We start from the raw sequence: 18,501 nt of genomic DNA on the forward strand, positions 1-18,501 counted from the left end.
CATCTTTTTTAAATGCTTAAAATATTAAACCTAAATTTAATATTTTTTATCATTTTATTAACACGAAGTCTGTTATTAATTATTTACTGTAATATTGTACAAATATTTCAGTCTTCATTTTGCCACACTAATACATAATGATCGTGATCTATCTTGATCATCTATCTTTTCCAAACTGATAATGTATTCCTTCATGGAATTTACCAGTTTCACTTCCTTATTGTTCATTTATCACCTAGTATCGGTAACAGATTATGTTATACGTGTTTCGTCGGCAAAACAAACAGAACTAAAGGATCTAAGAATCGCTCAGTAAGTAACAATGCGATTATGGCTGATTTCAGACAATCTGTGGCATTAAATTTTCTCACGTTGTCTCGTAACGATCGTGATTTTCCTTCTGATCCTTCAGATTAAACGTCCTTGAACATCGTTAACTAAATCATGAATTTATAACGAACCCCATTTTTCATTATTTTTTAACAAGATTCCAAAAGATATGAAAAGTAGACAAAACGGAGAGTTTATCTGAACATAATATTTATCGAATAAATCGAAATTTTATTACACGTATTTAAATATTTAAATAATCTATCATTCGAGTGTGTAATTTGTAATTATAAAATTTTATAATTCGTAAACTCGTAGAAGGCAATTAAAAACTCATAAATACACACGTGTGTGTCACTTTATGTATGTACTTGTTGTATCGGGTATTTATGACATTCAAATAATAATATCTACATTTAGCTTTCGAAAATTAACTTGCTAATACGAAGCGTATTTACCTTCATATTTTATAATAAACTTAATTATTTCGTTAGCAATGAAACATGTGCGTCTCGCAGAAATGTAAAAAATCGTAGACAAATATAATGTTCCTAGTTTTATTTAACTTCTTAATTTTATTTACAATGATTATTGTAACGAAGTGTCTTCAAGTGGCAATAACTCAAATTTAATCCAATTTTTACGAACGCATAATCAAACTCGAATTTTATTCTTTAAGATATAGTTCATTCGAGTAACTCTGAAACGTAATTAATTAAAGCTTAGAAACGAAAGATTAAAAACATTTAATCCCCAATGGTGTATCTATTCCACTCTATATTAATATTAAAAAAACATACAAATCGGCGTCAAAAGATGTCAATATTTACAATCATAAAAATCGCCACGTTAAATCATCTTTTCATCTACTAATCCCACTCATAATAGACAATGGTACAATCGTCTCGTAATATGTATGATTGATAACTCGTCACGCTAGAGGGGCATATTCATTACTCGTCGCTTCAGATTGCATCACGTTAATATTAATTAGCGACAGAAACTACGATAAAGGTCGCGAACTCTCGTATGTTGAACCTTAACATTGGGGCAGTGAACGATATTTATGGAGTAGAGATGATATAGCACTGCATGTACGTAGCTGTGCGCATAGCATCGGATTCCATTGACTGTTAAGGGAATTAAAATGAGAAGAGAGAAGAATTTTCCATAACGATGCTACTAAACGGTATCGAGAAGAATCATTTCGTCGATGGTCTACAATAAAAGATTATAATACGTACTTGAGGCGGATAAGTCTCCTACGTGAAAATTACATTGAAGAAGAAGAAGAGAAAGAGAGCGATATGGAACCATGCGTTCCTTCAAGAAAAAAGAAGAAAAAAACCGACTAGATGAAGTAAGTAGTTCGCAAAAATATAACGTATCGTACCTTCGTGACTTTCCATACGAAAGTCGTATTCAGCTCTCCGCGGCTCACCGAATTAAAAAAAAAATCGTGTTTGTAAGTGTGCTTTAGATACCGAAAAAAACAAGTTTTAAAAATCATGTGACAAGCGCATTTTTAAATCTGAGACGTTATCCTCTTTTGTTCTCCTGCCCCTGCCTTTTCTACGCCCGTCGAGATCGAATTCTCGCGATATTTTGCAATTCGTAGCTGCCTCTTTGGCACGAACAATTAATGTCACGTTTTTAGAGGATTAGACGCTGAAACTATTAAGAGCTGCTCGTCAGAATATTCCTTTTAATCTTTCACACGATGTAAACTTCCGTGGTAATCGACTTTGAAGTTTATTATCTCGTAATCTTTTCATCGAATTTTAATCCTTTTAGGCTTAAATCTGCCGAGTTTCTGAGCACTGCGTACACATGCAAGCAAAATTTCTCTGAGAAGCGGAAAACTTCGAAATTTTTGTATTTATCTATAACGGCATTGTTTTGCATTTGTATTTGTATTTATCTAAATTTCAAGAATGTCTGAAAGTTGCGAAAATTAAGACATCGATATTTTCTTGGTTGCTTGTGGTAGCTGGTATGGCAAAGTAAGTGTACGAAATTTTTGGGATCTATGGGAAAATTCTCGTTTAGCAGTTACGCGTAGGAAAACTTTCAGAAGCAATCGTAATTAATAAATTGACAGTGGAAAAAGTAATTGGCCGATCGCGAATGGTTTTTCCACGCTTATTATAGCTTTAAATCGCGTTACATCTACAATTAGTCTTGAATTGTACCTCCGTAAAAACAAAAACATGTTTCTCCACTGTAACAGCACGAACAACTTCCACGCATACGTCGAATACTCGCTGCGATTCGAATTCCAGGTATTTGTAGCTCGACGATATTTCTCGAAACACTCTGAAATTGGAATATTCTTCGCGCATTTCTAAGATTCTCCAAGAAGAGATTTCAAGCACTTCTCGGGAGAAATTTCTTGGAAGATTATCTCTGTACTCTTTATGAACATAACGTGAACTTGGCATTATAATATACAGCATGTTGAATGCTGAAATTATCGATTTTATATACAGATTGTTACGACCGTTTGCGGAGAGACGTTGTTGGAATAAACTGTAATTTATAACTTGTTATATCGGTGTCTTATTCAATTCAATAACGCACACAAATACAAAGGAAGGGTATTGCAGATTTATGGAGATTATGGAGAAAGATATTAAATTTGTCACTAAATGCTTTGTTACAGTTGGTACGACCGTTCGCGGAGAGATGCGGTCGCGAGGACGCGTCAGCGAGAGGCGTAAATTCTCGCGACGACTATGTTAATCGACGCCGCGAAATAGTCGTTTCCCTGTTTCGGTTAAGATAACAGAGGTGGTTTAATGAAAGTAACACTGTATTAACAGGTTAACATAGAATGATATATTTTACAATAATATGATGAATATGTTACAGAAATTTGACTCGACTTTACGATATCTCTAGATAAATTCGTTTGCTCGTCAGATTTGTCGAAGTGTCACGTTTGACTCGTCAGAAGGAACTGATCCCCTTCGATTATTCCTTTGTCTCATTTGGAAGATGACCCCCACTATGCTCGGGTCACGCCACCGCTCGCGCCTATGATCACGTATGCCTCTTCTTGCGTGAAAAACGTAACGGTCAAAAATCGACGTTTCTAGAGCTCGCTGCTTGGCAACAACTATGCTCTTGTCACGTAAAGTTGGTACTTGGGTGGTAGTAAGAAGGCTGAGTCGTAACCCAACTACTTATTTTCCTTTATAAAACTTTATTATAAATGTTCACACTTACAAAATAACACCGAACCGGAGAATAGGGGTTGTATGAGTACAGCAACTAGAAGAGGAACAAGAACTGCCCGAGCTGGGTGAAGTCTCGGTTTATATACGTTTTGGTTTTAGGATGTTGAGGGGCTAGGTGTAGGTTATGATGTAGAAAGTGTCCGAAGGTCGGGGGTCCATATCCTATCTCTGATGTGGACTGAGGTGCATCACAGCCTTGGTGTATGTTATGATGATAAGGTGGTGATGTATCCAAAAGTGTCCAAAGGTCGGGGGTCCATATCCTATCTCTGATGTGGACTAAGGTGCGTCACAGTCTTGGTGTATGCTATGATGATAAGGTGGTGATGTGTCCAAAAGTGTTCGAAAGTCGACCGTCGTCGTAGGTTGAGATGTGATTGATGTCACACTCTCGTCGATACATTGTATATGATCCGACGGGCAGATAGGGCGGTCTGCCTGCGACACTGTAGGGCCGCGAGCGACGGTTAGAAAATACAGCCTGTGGTAAGCCTCGTGGCGTAACACAGATTTTACGTTAATTTTATTCGAAAGATTTAGGTCAAATTTTTCCTTCGAAGAAGATTTTTCTGTCTTCAAAAGCGATTTTCCATCATTAATCGAAATATCATTTTTGCAATGGCTTGCTAGTGGAATTACGTGTTAAAACGTTCAGCTTTAAAGAGGATTATCTCCATCTCGGCGAGACTAGGCTCTTTAAAAATTGATGAATCCTGTACAGACAATATCTATAGTAAGCAACGCGTCGTCAAAACTTCAAAATATTATTACCCCGCTTTTACGTCGCAGATGTCGACAAAAATATTAATGAGATTTCCTAAGATAATCTCATACTTATTTGTATCGTTAATTCAATCGACTAAGGAACAAGTGGTGAAGAACTATTAGCAGAATCCAGGGAAGGTTTTACTGGCAAGTTTTATTACAAAACATCTAAGAACGATTTACATCATAATAAAAATAATCGCGCTATCTCGTCGCGTGACATGCGCACGAGGTCTCTGCGATTGCTAATCGATCTACAAATACTTACACGTACATATGTACAAAACTCGTGGCCATACACCACGTTGTCCATATTATTTTCATCTCGTTAATATATTTTGTATATTTATGATGTTATTATTTTACTAGTATAACGATTATTGCACTATATTCTATAAGATGGAGCTTTTGTACGAACAATTTCAGGAACTTTTATAACAAAGGAAAGTACTAATTTTTAACATTAACTACCCACGACAATTTACGACTATTATTTTAACCTACGTTCTTACTCTAATTTTTATTCGCTCGCCTAATGATTGAATTTTTAATCAATCATTGTTGATGAAAAATTGCGATGATAATTGCATTGCGGATCTTTATGCAAATGCATATTTTCGTGGATACAATAATGCAATTGAAAGATTTGATACAATCGAAAGGACTTGGGCAAAAGTATGTTTCTATCCATTAAATATCATCGATAGTGCTGTACTTTTGGATATTTTACAAAATTTTGCGTCATACGCATTCTATAAATTTTCGTATCTTCGAATCACCCATAATTGCATAAGAATCCGCTGTTTTGTGATAATGAATATTAATGACGGTGGAATTTAAGATTCCTGGATTCAGTAACTTGTCTTACTCTAATACATGTATTGCACGTTTTTGGAAGACTAAAGATTCTTTGCTCGAGATCAACGCGACAAATATTGTACTTCGTGGTGAACGTTTCGCTACAGCCTTTCGACCCCTGTGATCGAGTTTTCGCTTTTCCTCGATTTTATACTCGATCTCCGTAGCATGCTACTCCTTAAAGGTTCACCGCGAAGCGACGCTCTCATCGAATTCATCGCACTGCATCTAGAAAATGATCGGAACATGGCGACCGGTGGTGTCTCCTCGTCCTCGCGTTTCCTGTCAAAACATTGCGTTTAAAAATATTGAATCCAATCGCTTAAAGATTTGAATAACTTCCCAACTCGATCCTTCTCTTCTGTTCAAAAGATTTAAAAAGCATTTGAAGAAAGAAGATAGTCCAGTTTTCTTTTGAGAGATTTAACAGATTTTAAGAAGAAAGTAATACGAAAGCATACGAAGATGTAGATCTAACAGAATGCTTGAGAATCTTGAACTTCGAGCTTGAAGATCTGTGAATATCTTTGAAAAAAGGAGACCGAAAGTTCCTTTATGTGATTTTACCTTCCGATATAAGGTACATCCCACATCTTCTGATCTTTTCCAAAATCCTCGCTGTCCTGCAGCGTCTGCGGAAGATCCTTATTCAATGTTTCCGGCAAAAAGAGAGTCAGAAGACCGCCCATAATTCCGAGTGTGTCCAGCACAAGAAGAGGTAGGAACGAGGACACAACATTGAGATAGACTACGAAGGGTGCGAGGATACTAGCAACGTATCCCATTATATGTATCAAAGCTACACCTTGAGCTCTAACCACAGTTGGTAATACTTCAGCCGCATATTGGAGACCGATATTGTATGAAATGTTTATCCAAAATCTACCGAGAATTGCCAGAGAAGCTGTATATATACCTGAAAAAAAATTTTAGCATTAGTTTTTAATTCTAATTTTTCATGAAATAATTTTAGAAAATTTTAAGGAATAAAAAGGGAAGAAATTATTTTATCTGTCTGTAATTTGTCTGGTTGTCTGCAATAGTTGATACAAGCATTTGCTAAGCTTAATATAAGTGTGCTTAGCTCTAAGCTAAGCACAAGCAATAAGCTTCTTATCTATAAAACGTTAATCTAGCCAATTTGAATCTAAGGGATTGTATTATGGATTACGGCTACTGAAAGCCATATAACACTGCTGGAGCGCTGAAGCCCATCATTTTGAGGACTATTGCCAACGCCCTTTGATATATGCGGAAATACGAAGCGATCTTATGATCAAAGCAGTAGAAGGGGAAATAAAATATCTATACAACGGATACATGATAGGGCTTGGAAACTATTCTAGCAATGTAGCAAATAATCTACAAGCATTTGCATGTTATAAATATTCCAAAATATACATTTTCTTCCTTTCAAAAAGCACAATGTTATACGAATGAAAAATATTCGTCTGATTAAGTCAGAATTATCGACTTAGGTTATTTAGAAGATTGATCAGTAATATAGAAGGGTGAATATATAAAAACGAAATGTACGAACTATTGGAAACGGCAAAAGCCCAGATGCTGAAGATACCAGAAATGACGAGGGAACCACACGCCAGCCATCTTCTGCCCCATCGATCAAGAACGAGCGTGAGGAACGTGTCAGCAGGCAGCTCGGTTGCTGCAGCAATCGTGAACGTAACAAACACGTCCAGGCCTAAATTATCGACGTTTCGTACGTGACCATCGAACATCAAAGAAATCGCCATCCTATATTTCGTAAAACAATTTCATATGATAAAGAAAAGCACGCTATCATATTTCATGTGAGAAGCAAATTCCTTGCTTCAGAAATGAAGTATTTTTAGACAAAAGATATAAAACTGTTCGTGAGATTTTTACAAGATACAATTCCGATTTTACGTCAATCTATTTGATATCTGTTTAATAGCGATACGAACCAAATAACAATAAATAGAATCGTGATATTCCGTAGTCGTGGCGTTCTAAATAGGTCCAACACGGAGTACGTTTTGTCTGCTTCCTCCTCTTTGCAGATTCTGGCACAGGTTTCCTGTTATTAGCAAATTTTTAACTAGTTAATGTCGTTTGTCTGTTTTTTTACAAATTTATGTGAATCTGTTATGTGTACAAAGATTACGATAAAATCCGGAAGAAAGTTTATGTTATATTTGTATGAGACGATCCTTTCGAAATAGTTTACTTGGACGTTCGCAAATTTTTTTATTTTACTTTATAAAACGTCAAACCTCTGAAAGTCGATTATCTCCTTATATCGTACATTAATGTTAATATTGCCATGATCTATTCATAGACTGAGCAGTTTCCAAATGTTTAATCTATTTGTATAAAAATTTTCAAAGATAAAAACAATATACAAATTCAATAAATAACATTACAGAAATAGACAATAACAGACAATAACAGAAATTGACAGCAATTTATCGCTGGCAATTTAGGTGATGAATAAGATATAAAATTACTAGGTTGTAAACAAATTTTCATTACGTAAAAGACCCAATTAGACTTCTATTCAAAGAAAATGATTATATGATATGCTTAAAGGCATATAAATTGGTATTTATAGAACGCACATAAAGCAGGAAAGATCATAAAAGTAGAAAATACGGAAAAGATTGCGGTAATCGGTTTATTTACCCGGAATCGTCTATAGATGTCATCGGGCACCTTGGTGCCGTTGATTCGCTCGAATTTACCAAGGATTTTAATGGCCCTGTCTATCTGACCTTGGCTGACCAGCCATCGAGCGCTTTCCGGTATCAACCATGGCGTACCTACGGCTAGAACAAGAGGAACTGAGGTGACAATACAGGTCATCCTCCAGTCGGCCAAATAATAGGCGATCCAGGGTAGAATGCAAGTTGCAAATGTGAAGAATATTGCGATCGACATATTCGCCACGAATGTCCTCCACTTTGGTCCAACGTATTCTAATATTGGAATAAAAAACATAATATTTAGAAGAATCATCTGTGAAAGAAATATTCTGTGAATAAAGAATGGAACAATATATTAGGTTGTCGCAGAAATTTCTTTCGTCTCGTAAGGAGATAATAGACGCATACTATTTTTTGTTTTATATTATTTTATTGAATTATATTCATTGGGACAAAATAGATCATACGTAATTCAATAAAATAATATAAAACGAAAGAAACTTTTGGGGCAACTTAACGCAATATGAAGAAGAAAAATTTGAGTTACAAATATATAAAAAGTAGATATACAATATATAGATTAATTTAACAAACGTGTTTAGTTCTACGATTAAATCGTGTTTAGATCTAATAATAAGGACTTTAATAATTTCCCGATGATTGTTCAAGCCCATTTAAATTTCCGTAAGTGTTTCGATACTTATCGACAAGAATACGTTTCTATTTACGAATTATACAGGGTGGTTGGTAACTGGTGGTACACGCGGAAAGGGGATGATTCTACGTGAAAAAAGAAGTCGAAAATATAGAATAAAAAAGTACTGTTATTAAAATTTGATTAAAAGTACCAAGAATGTCGAGATATAAACAACCATTTGTGGAAAGGTCAGGAGAAGCAGAATTATCGAATAAACGTTATATAACTCTTAGTGATTAAGTAAGAGAAGAGAAACGAGAAAAAAGTCTTTTATCTAGGTCTTAATAAAGTATACTATATTTATCTCCATATCAAGAATAACAACAAGATATAAACAGTCTTCTAGAAATTGAGTAAATATTACATAATTACATCTTGAGCAATATTTTGCGTCTTAGCTTTTGCTTAAACATTATGATAATCTTAAATATCTGTAAATTCTTCACAGACTCTTTGCATCTTCTATACAGGTATCTCATGATCATGTGATAACACACAGGAAGAAAAAATAGAGGAAAAAACAGCGTAAAAAGAAGTTGCGTAGGAGTATCGTCGCACTACATCATTCGACAATTGATGCACGTCATGGCGATCGTCACGGTTTAAAGCAGGCCATCAAAAACACGTTTGTTATCGTACGGAAAAATCTGCGACGTTCCAGCTGTTCAGGTGCATCGAATTGTGAATCATCGGCGGTACGAAGCAAGGCGAGGGGCGTAAATAGAGAAAGAAGAGAAGAGAAGGATTCGCATAAATGATAAAATATAATCGTTCGTTCCTCGTCGATGGCGGATGGATGGCTTTAATCGTGGACGATATCGATACGATTATATTTTATACATTTGAAACAAATATAAAAGACAAGCAAAAACCAGAGATACGATCGTTATGATATTATTCAATCGGTAGCCTATTTACCTCGTTTTTTGTTCACCTTCTCTGTCTAGTAATAATTTTTCGATTCGACTGGCGTGACGTTACGTTGGCGGTGTAAAAACACGATTTTAAACACCTGCGGATAGTTGCATGAGTTCCGAGCGATTCCATTCCCTTCGATTTATATTTATGCGATCAACGCGCGGATCGTTAACGCATTATGCAGACAGCAGATGTTACGTAATCACACATATCGTAATTGGAAATTAGTAACGTTATCGCGTAGCAGGATCTTCCTGTCTTTGATCATTGAGTAACACTTCGTTGTCCTCGCTCCTTCCGCGGATAACCAGCGTTTATCATATAGAGACAGGGATTTGCAAAGAATAAAAGTTGTAGAACGTTGAAAGGCGTTGAGAGAAACGTGATGTTATCCCGTTATTCGTTAACGCAACGCAGTTAAAAAAAATCCCGTAGGAAGATTACGATAATAGATAATCTGAGTCGAGTGTTTGTCGGGGGATCTAAAAGATTCTTTCGAGTTGAGCGTCTGAGATTGCAGAGAAGAAAATTTGGAAGCCATCGAATTCGTGATGTCGATAGAAATCTTCAGTTGGAATCGTTGTATCATAACGTAGTCTGCTTATTGTCGATAAGAATTTACTAAACTAAAAGTGACTACTAAAAGTTTCTATCCTCTAAATTCTATCTACGATTCTATAATCTAAAAACTGCCTTTGCAAACAAACTGTAACATTCGCTTAACGGAAAGACATACGTATCTTGTTTGTACTCGTCTTTTCACAATGAATTCTTGAACGTCTGTCTGTGTGGTGAGACAAATGCAAAGTGATCTCATCAGTCCTCAGTTCGCTGTGGAGTGCCGAAGCGTGCAGACGTGTCTCTAGTGCCCAGCGTAGTCCGAAAACAACACGTGTCGCCCAACCATCGAAAGTGAACACAGCTAAGTGTCCCTGACCCTTTAGGGAGAAGATAATCCCACGCACCTAAGCCCAACCCGAATACTAGCCTCACAGCCTCACGACTAGTTGTTCATTCCGAATTAACTAGCTCGATGATGGCCCAACAACCGCGACCAGGCTCCCCGGAGCAGACTCGCAGCTACCCCGTGCTACCCCCCGCGTGGCAGAAGTGTAGCAGAACTCTCCGCACTAACGACGCTAATACTACAAAGAAAAGGAAAATAGAAACAGCAACGCAAATAAACACACACAACAGATTCGCCGTATTGGAATCCTCAAACGACGCCATGGAAATCGTAGAACCGCCACCAAACCAACACTCACAGAGAATCCCCCCTCCCCCACCAATATTTGTGGACGACGTCATTGACATACAGACAATGACCAGGTCCCTAGAGAGAGATATCAGCAAGGAGGAATATAACCTTAAGATAAGCAACAATAGAGTAAAAATACTGCCGACAAACCCAGAAGCTTACAGAAAACTCACCAAGACACTCAGGACCCCGAACGCCAACTTCCACACCTACCAACTCAAACAGGAAAGGCCTTTCCGGGTGGTCCTACGAAACATACACCACTCAGCAGACATAGACGAACTCAAATACGAACTCTCAAAACTCGGCCACGAAGTCATCAACGTAAGTAATATAAGGCATAGAGTCTCGAAAGACCCGTTATCCTTATTTTTCATAGATATAAAACAAAAGCCAAACAATAAGGAAATCTACAATATCAGTCGCCTAATGAACGCAATAGTAAAATTCGAACCACTGCTTGTGAAAAAAGAAATAGTGCAATGCAAAAGGTGCCAAAGGTACTGTCATACGCAGAAATACCGCAACCATACTTTCCGATGCGTTAAATGCGCAGGCACTCACTCCGCTGACCAGTGCGCCAAATCACCGGAAACTCCAGCGAAATGCATCCACTGCCAAGGGGACCACCCCGCCAACTACAAAGGCTGCCCAGCATATAAAACACTATACACGAACAGGTACCCTAAGCTCAGAGCAAAAGAGGTATCCAACCAAACACCCAGCCCGCCGAAATTCACGACTACCCCAACCCCCTCAACCAACCAAACACCCAGTCCTACCAAATTCATCTCCACCTCAACCTCCTATGAACAAGCAGTACAAGGCATCCAAAATAACCCGAACAGCCAAAGGAACCTTCCCCAAAACAGTGTCCCCAACCCACCTAACACAGACAACTCCTCAAGGCTTGAGAAGCTAATAGAGAAACAATCAGAGCAAATAAATCACTTGCTATCGCTACTAACACTCATCGTGGAAAAATTAGCACTCCCCGACTCAAAATAAAACCAAGGCGCATAGCACTCTGGAACGCCAACGGTCTAGCGCAACACAAACTTGAACTAGAACTCTTCTTAAAACACCAGCAAATCGACGTAATGCTCGTATCGGAAACCCACTTCACCGACAAGAGCTACCTGAAAATAAATGGTTACAAATTCTACCATACCCAACACTCCAGCGGAAAGGCCCACGATGGCACCGGAATAATAATCAAAGCAAGTATTAAGCACTACGAACTTCCATCATTCCAGAAAGACTACCTACAAGCAACAAACGTAGCAATAGAAGACTGTCATGGCTCAATCACCACCTCAGCAGTATACTGCCCTCCCAGACACTCCATCGCCAAAAAAGACTTTGATAACTTCCTGGACACCCTGGGCAATAGATTCATAGTTGGAGGAGATTATAACGCTAAGCACATCCAATGGGGCAGCAGACTGGTTACAGCAACAGGCAAAAACCTCTTAAACAGCATAATAAACAACAACCTCAACTACCTCACCACATACGAACCCACATACTGGCCCACTGACACCAACAAAATACCCGACCTTCTCGACTTTTTCATAACTAAAAATATCCCATCAAGACACGTCCAGATCAACTCCTCGGCTGATCTCTCCTCTGATCATTCTCCCGTGATAGCAACAGTCAGCTCAACAATCATCGAGAATACACCTAACGGCTCCATTCACAACCAACACACCAACTGGCAGCTCTTCAGAGAAGTCTTTACACACTCAACCTCAGCCTTCACCCCACTAAAAACAAAGGAAGATATCGAAGCAGCCACGGAATACTTAAACACGAGCATAATAAACGCAATCCGCCTCTCCACACCGACAAAGCCGTCTAACAGCAAACAAGAATATCCCCAATACATACTAAAAAAAAATAGCAGAAAAACATAGACTAAGAAGAGTATGGCAGACCCATAGAACACCGGAGGACAAACGCAAACTTAACAACGCAACTAGGAAGCTATCCAGAACCTTAAAAATCTATAAAAACGACTGCTTCCACAAATACCTCGCCAGCTTATCCCCCACAGCCGACGCCAACTACTCACTATGGAAGGCCTCCAGGAAACTCACACGCCCCCCACAAATAATCCCACCTATCCGCCGTCCGCAAGGTGGATGGGCGCGAAGCCCTACAGAAAAAGCCGACCTGTTCGCTAAACACTTGTCAAAAGTATTCAAACCCCATTCCCCCAAAGCCGCCGCGGACGTTACCGAATACCTGCACACCCCCTTCCAAATGTCCCCTCCTATCGAACCCTTTTCCTCTGCAGAGACTATAGAAACAATCAGTCGCCTAAACCCCAAGAAAGCAGCAGGACACGACCTAATAAGCAATAAAGCAATCAAGGAACTTCCCACAAAAGGGATAGCACTCATCACATCGATTTTTAATGCTATCCTTCGCCTGGAACACTATCCTAAGGCCTGGAAAATCTCATTGATTACCCTCATCCCTAAACCCGGTAAACCGATATACGAAACCTGCTCCTATCGCCCAATCAGTCTTTTACCTACACTGTCCAAACTATTCGAGAAGATGCTCACGAACCGTCTCCTTCCAATCCTAGAGAACTTGAAAACACTCCCAGGTCACCAATTCGGCTTCCGAAAACATCATTCTACAGTAGAGCAAATCCACCGCTTAACTCATACGATCAGCCAAACACTTGAAAAGAAAAAATATTGCTCAGCGGTTTTCCTAGACATCCAACAGGCATTCGACAAAGTATGGCATGAAGGGCTACTATACAAGATTAAAAAGATCCTACCTCACCCCTACTACTCCATCCTAAAATCTTACCTAACCAATAGGCAATTCATGGTTAAATGCCTAGACGCCACTTCCGCAACATTCCCAATAGAAGCCGGCATACCCCAAGGTAGTGTCCTCGGACCCCTACTGTACACCATCTACACTGCCGACCTACCCATATCAAACGATATAACAATAGCGACATTTGCAGACGACACAGCGCTATTAGCTACCCACGCAGACCCGGTAATAGCCTCATCCACTCTCCAGCGAAGTCTCGACTCCATGGAAAAGTGGTTTCACAAATGGGGCTTCAAAGTCAACGAAAAGAAATCCTTCACGCTCCGAAAACAAACCTGCCCCCAGGTCACCATCAACAATGCAACAATCCCTAGCAGGGACACAGTCCGATCCCTAGGCATGACCCTGGACAGGAGACTAACGTGGAAGACACACATCTCAGATAAAACGAAGCAACTAAAGGACAAACTAAAAAAACTCTATTGGCTCACAGGCCGACGCTCCAAACTAAACATACAGAATAAAATTACCCTCTACAAGGCCGTAATAAAACCTGTCTGGACCTACGGAATCCAACTATGGGGAACAGCAAGTAACTCCAACATCGAAATACTCCAACGCTTTCAATCGAAAACGCTAAGATCCCTAATTGACGCACCTTGGTATGTAACCAATGAAACAATACACCGCGACCTCAAGATAGCCACCGTCAAAGAGGAAATAGCAAAATATAGCGACAGATATAGCAAAAGAATCAACAAACACCGAAACCTCCTAATCACTGGACTACTCGATACGATGGACCAGATTCGCAGGCTGAAGAGGCACTACCCGCTAGACCTAAACGTTAGATTCATTTAATTATCCAAATTAAGCATTTGCACTTACTTATAATACTTATAAATTATACCTATCTATAATAAGTATTAACTTATTGTAAATAAACAGCCATGTCACTGCGCCACGCCAGAAAAATTACTGAAAATTCTCAACGCGAGAATTGATTGTAGTTTCAACAAATAAATAAAAAAAAAAAAAAATCTCATCAGTTACTCACCTTGCTTCAAATCTCCAAGAGTATCGACGAGCACGTCGCATATCATCGCATCCCATTCGTTCTTTCCCATTAGATCGTACTTCCTCGCCAAGTATCGCGCCACAGCGTTACTCTGCGCTACCGGTTTCCCGGCTATCTCCAGCACAGGCAGCTTTTTATAAGGCATTGCTAAGAACAAACATGGCTCATATGAACACTGTGTAGAGGGAAACGATCGATAGGAAATCACAACACAGCTTCCGAGGCCGTTGCGTTCTTGTGAATAGATGAATCGAAATCATTTCGGTTTTAATCAACATGGCCTAGTAAAGAAATACAGAAATGTCTTCTTTCTCCTTTTTTTCTTTTCTTACGATTACGATGGACAGGGTATCGCGTGTTTTTGACTGTTGGGAAGAACCTAAAGTTTTTAAAATCAAGGATAAAAGATAATACCAGACACGGAAAAAATATTAGAAAATGTACACGGTTCTTGTAATGAAAATTGAAATGCAAGGAATATAAATCGAATGTCTATTGCGAACGTAATTTTGTGTTTTACACCGACAGGATTGATTTACAGACTTACGTTGATTTTTTGTTTCTCTATTTGCAAGCGACATGTAAGATTATATCGAAGACTATGCTGCGTAAAACTTTTATTATACCATTTACGATAGAAATGTCGCAACAGAAGATCGAATTTTATGTCTGCTTTGTTCTTTCGACTTTTTAGCTATGTTCTTGTTCATTTCCGAACTGATTTCAATTTTTTATCCTTTTTTTCCGACAAGTCCTAAAAAGTTTTTAAATTAACGAGAAGCGTAGAAGTATTTTTGTATTCCTATTTTAAGTCACCTATTTACGGTTTTCTCAAAATATTCGAAATGCTTCGATTCATTGAAAACAATAAAGATTGCAACACAAAAATTCGAGAATCGTAAGTGAATTAAGTTGGTATTCGATAAACACGATATTACGGAAGCAAAACTTAATGAAAAGTTCGACTTTATTCCGTATGAAATTTTACTTTAAGTAAGTTTAGCCTGCACGTGAAACGAAAGTTTTATATACAGAAAAGTTTGAGTAAATGGTAGATACCTGAGAGTTGAACGATGAAAGTAAAAATCGATTCTTCACGCTTACAATCCTTGTATTCAGGCCAGAGTTCTTCGGGGATCCTCTCGTCGGTATACTCGATGCCAGTATATGCAAATATGTACCGTATATGTTCGGCACGACCACGGGCATTGAAGTAGATTAGTTTGTAGGTAGGTTCGTCGCTCATTTTCCTTGCTCTGTCAACTTATCGAGAAAAATGTTACAATTAACTCGTGTAATTAACAGACTGTGTGCGTGTTTGTGTGTAGAGAGAACAATTTATTTATAGATGGAATAATTCGTATAATACGCAAAATAAATCATTTAGAAGGCTGGAATATGTGTTTTTGAAACAATTAATTATGTCGAAAAATATTTCAAACGAGATATAATTATGAAAAAAATAATAATTAAATGTATGTAAATGTATGTAATAATAGTAAAATGTATGTAAATGTAATAATTAAATGTAATTAGTTGTGAAGAAAATAATAATAAAAAATAAATAAATGTAAAAAAAGAATTAAATGTAATTAGTTTCTTTATACGCACGCGATATTATTGGCGATATATGAAGGTCAACTTTATTTTTTTAAATAGATATATTTATACGTATATTTATAGATATAAATACATATATTATATAGATATAATAGTATATATAATATATATAATAATATATATGTCGAGTCTGAATCTCCGAGTCCGAGCTCGAGGCGCCCTCCCGGGGAGGGCTCGCGGGAGGTAGCGGTTCTGCGTTGAAGTTCTCCATCGTCCGGTCGCGCGTGGGGTACCTTTATTGTCGATAGTTACACTAGTGACGAGGGCCTCAGGCTTGATAACGAATCCGCGGCCAACGGGAGGACTATCATATAAAAAGCAACAGGATACACGAAATAATATAATTCTGACTAGGACAACATAAACGCAAGAAGTGTTGATATTGAAAAAAATATTTAATTTTGTATATAAATATTTTCATATTTAAAAAAGTTTCCGGAAGCAGGAAGATTTGCAAACAAATAATATCATAAACCGAATGTTTCATGATCCTTTTCTAATTAGAGTGTGTGACAGCATGTGAGAACGTTTCTTAAAAATATGACTTATTGCAATTACTTAATCGCAATTATAAACGATTAAGACCTTCTCACAACGAGGCAATCTATCCAAAGTATAAAACTCGTTATACTTGATGAGAAAACAAATCTCTACTTAGGTTTCATTTCGTTTCATCGCGTTCATAAAAAGTGAATTTGTATGAACACATCGTGCAATTTAGTAATTAGGACCGTTGATCTCGCTGCAACATAGATGGATAGAAAAAAGCCATTTAAAATGATACAACGTCGGGAAGACAATTATGAAAATTATAAATGGAACACAAGATAAAATTGTTTAAGATTAATTCTTCTTTTTTTTTTTTTTAATCGCGAGTGTTTGCAAACGAAGTTTCAATCTGTTTACAATGATAGCAATGAGAGGAGGATGTCTATGAAAGTTGTAAATGCGATATTGAATAACATTTCTGCGAGTGGGTTTGTTTTTCGTTACAAATGTTTTTTAAACGAATCTGCAATCTGTTGGAAACAACGGAACAGTAACGGGACGACTGATAGGGAAATAAAAAAGATCGCGTTTTATTTGAACAGACAAATCTTTGAAATCTATTCGAAAGTCTATTTGAAATGGTACGAGCTCGAAAAGAACGGTGAATACTATAGAAGAGGGATTAATTAAAATTCTTATTAATCTGTACGCTTTGTATATTAAATACCTTGATCGATGCCAAGATAACAAATTATTATACAAAACAGTGAAGTATCCACGTCTGACATTAATATTGAGTATTACCATTACTGTAATTTAATTTTTAACCGATCCTGAAAATTCCTTAGAACGTAAAAAGTATAAAATGTTACTGTGCATTTCAAGATTAAATGCACTGTAATTTAGAAACAGTTATGAAGCGGAAACAAATAATTTATTCAGAATAAGAATTCTACGTAATCATGTTAAAAAAGAAACGTACTTATAACGCGTTTAAACTCCAAATATGTAAAGACAATAAGGGAAAAAAATTAAACGAAGAATCGTATTTTTTGTAAATTCACACAAGATTTTATCTAAAAAAAAATTAAGATTTTTTGAAGAACGTACAAGACGGAACACGAACAATAAAAAAAGGGATGTTAAATACAAAAAATAGATTGAAATTTAGATTATGAAATATAAAAAAAATGATATTGCATAATTTACAATTATTTTCGATAGCTTACGTCAGTATGTTGGAGTGTAAACTATAAAATATTCAAAAACTGATACCATTCAGACATAATTTAGAAAAACAATAAATTGCGGAAACCGATAGTTAAAACTCGATACGATCGATACTCCAAAGCTCTAATCCTAATAATTACTCAGCAATAATAACCGATAATTCATGTTGATTAATGTTTGAACTCCGTTTTTTTTTCTGTATGTGTATACAAATTTTGTACAGTTTGATAAAGCGAAATTAAATTATCATCTTTTTGTACTACTTCAAACATTGAGATTTGTCATCTTCAAGGTCGATCACACATAGTTTCAGATTGCGGAGTTGCAAGGGTAATTAATTTTGCAATCGGTTTTCCTTTGATATAGATGTGAATACAAATAGCCATTGATTGACAATATACCGAAGCAATTCTAGTTTAATTTGAAGTCATCGATCCTTTGATATTTTTGGAAGAATAGTAAAAGTACAGAGAAAACAAGAAAAAATGGCGTTAACTAAAAGATAGCTCCAATGTATCTCATAAATATTA

The 18,501-nt window shown here is 37.2% G+C and overlaps 1 protein-coding gene and 1 long non-coding RNA gene across 2 annotated transcripts; both read left to right on the forward strand.

Moving 5' to 3' along the window:
- Nucleotides 1–8,697: 8,697 nt before the first annotated feature.
- LOC117163037 (uncharacterized) lies at nt 8,698–9,858 on the forward strand. Its single transcript, XR_004465403.2, has 2 exons — nt 8,698–8,926; nt 9,044–9,858. It is a non-coding gene; the product is annotated as an uncharacterized LOC117163037 (long non-coding RNA).
- Nucleotides 9,859–10,887: 1,029 nt separating this feature from the next.
- Nucleotides 10,888–11,757, forward strand: LOC143302460 (uncharacterized). The gene is made up of 2 exons (XM_076617183.1): nt 10,888–11,073; nt 11,129–11,757. Exon 2 carries the CDS (start codon nt 11,179–11,181, stop codon nt 11,755–11,757), a length of 579 nt encoding a protein of 192 aa, XP_076473298.1. The 5' UTR covers nt 10,888–11,073; nt 11,129–11,178.
- Nucleotides 11,758–18,501: the final 6,744 nt, after the last annotated feature.

The sequence above is a fragment of the Bombus vancouverensis genome, chromosome 3 (genome assembly GCF_051014615.1).
Source record: "Bombus vancouverensis nearcticus chromosome 3, iyBomVanc1_principal, whole genome shotgun sequence".
Classification (NCBI taxonomy): domain Eukaryota; kingdom Metazoa; phylum Arthropoda; class Insecta; order Hymenoptera; family Apidae; genus Bombus; species Bombus vancouverensis.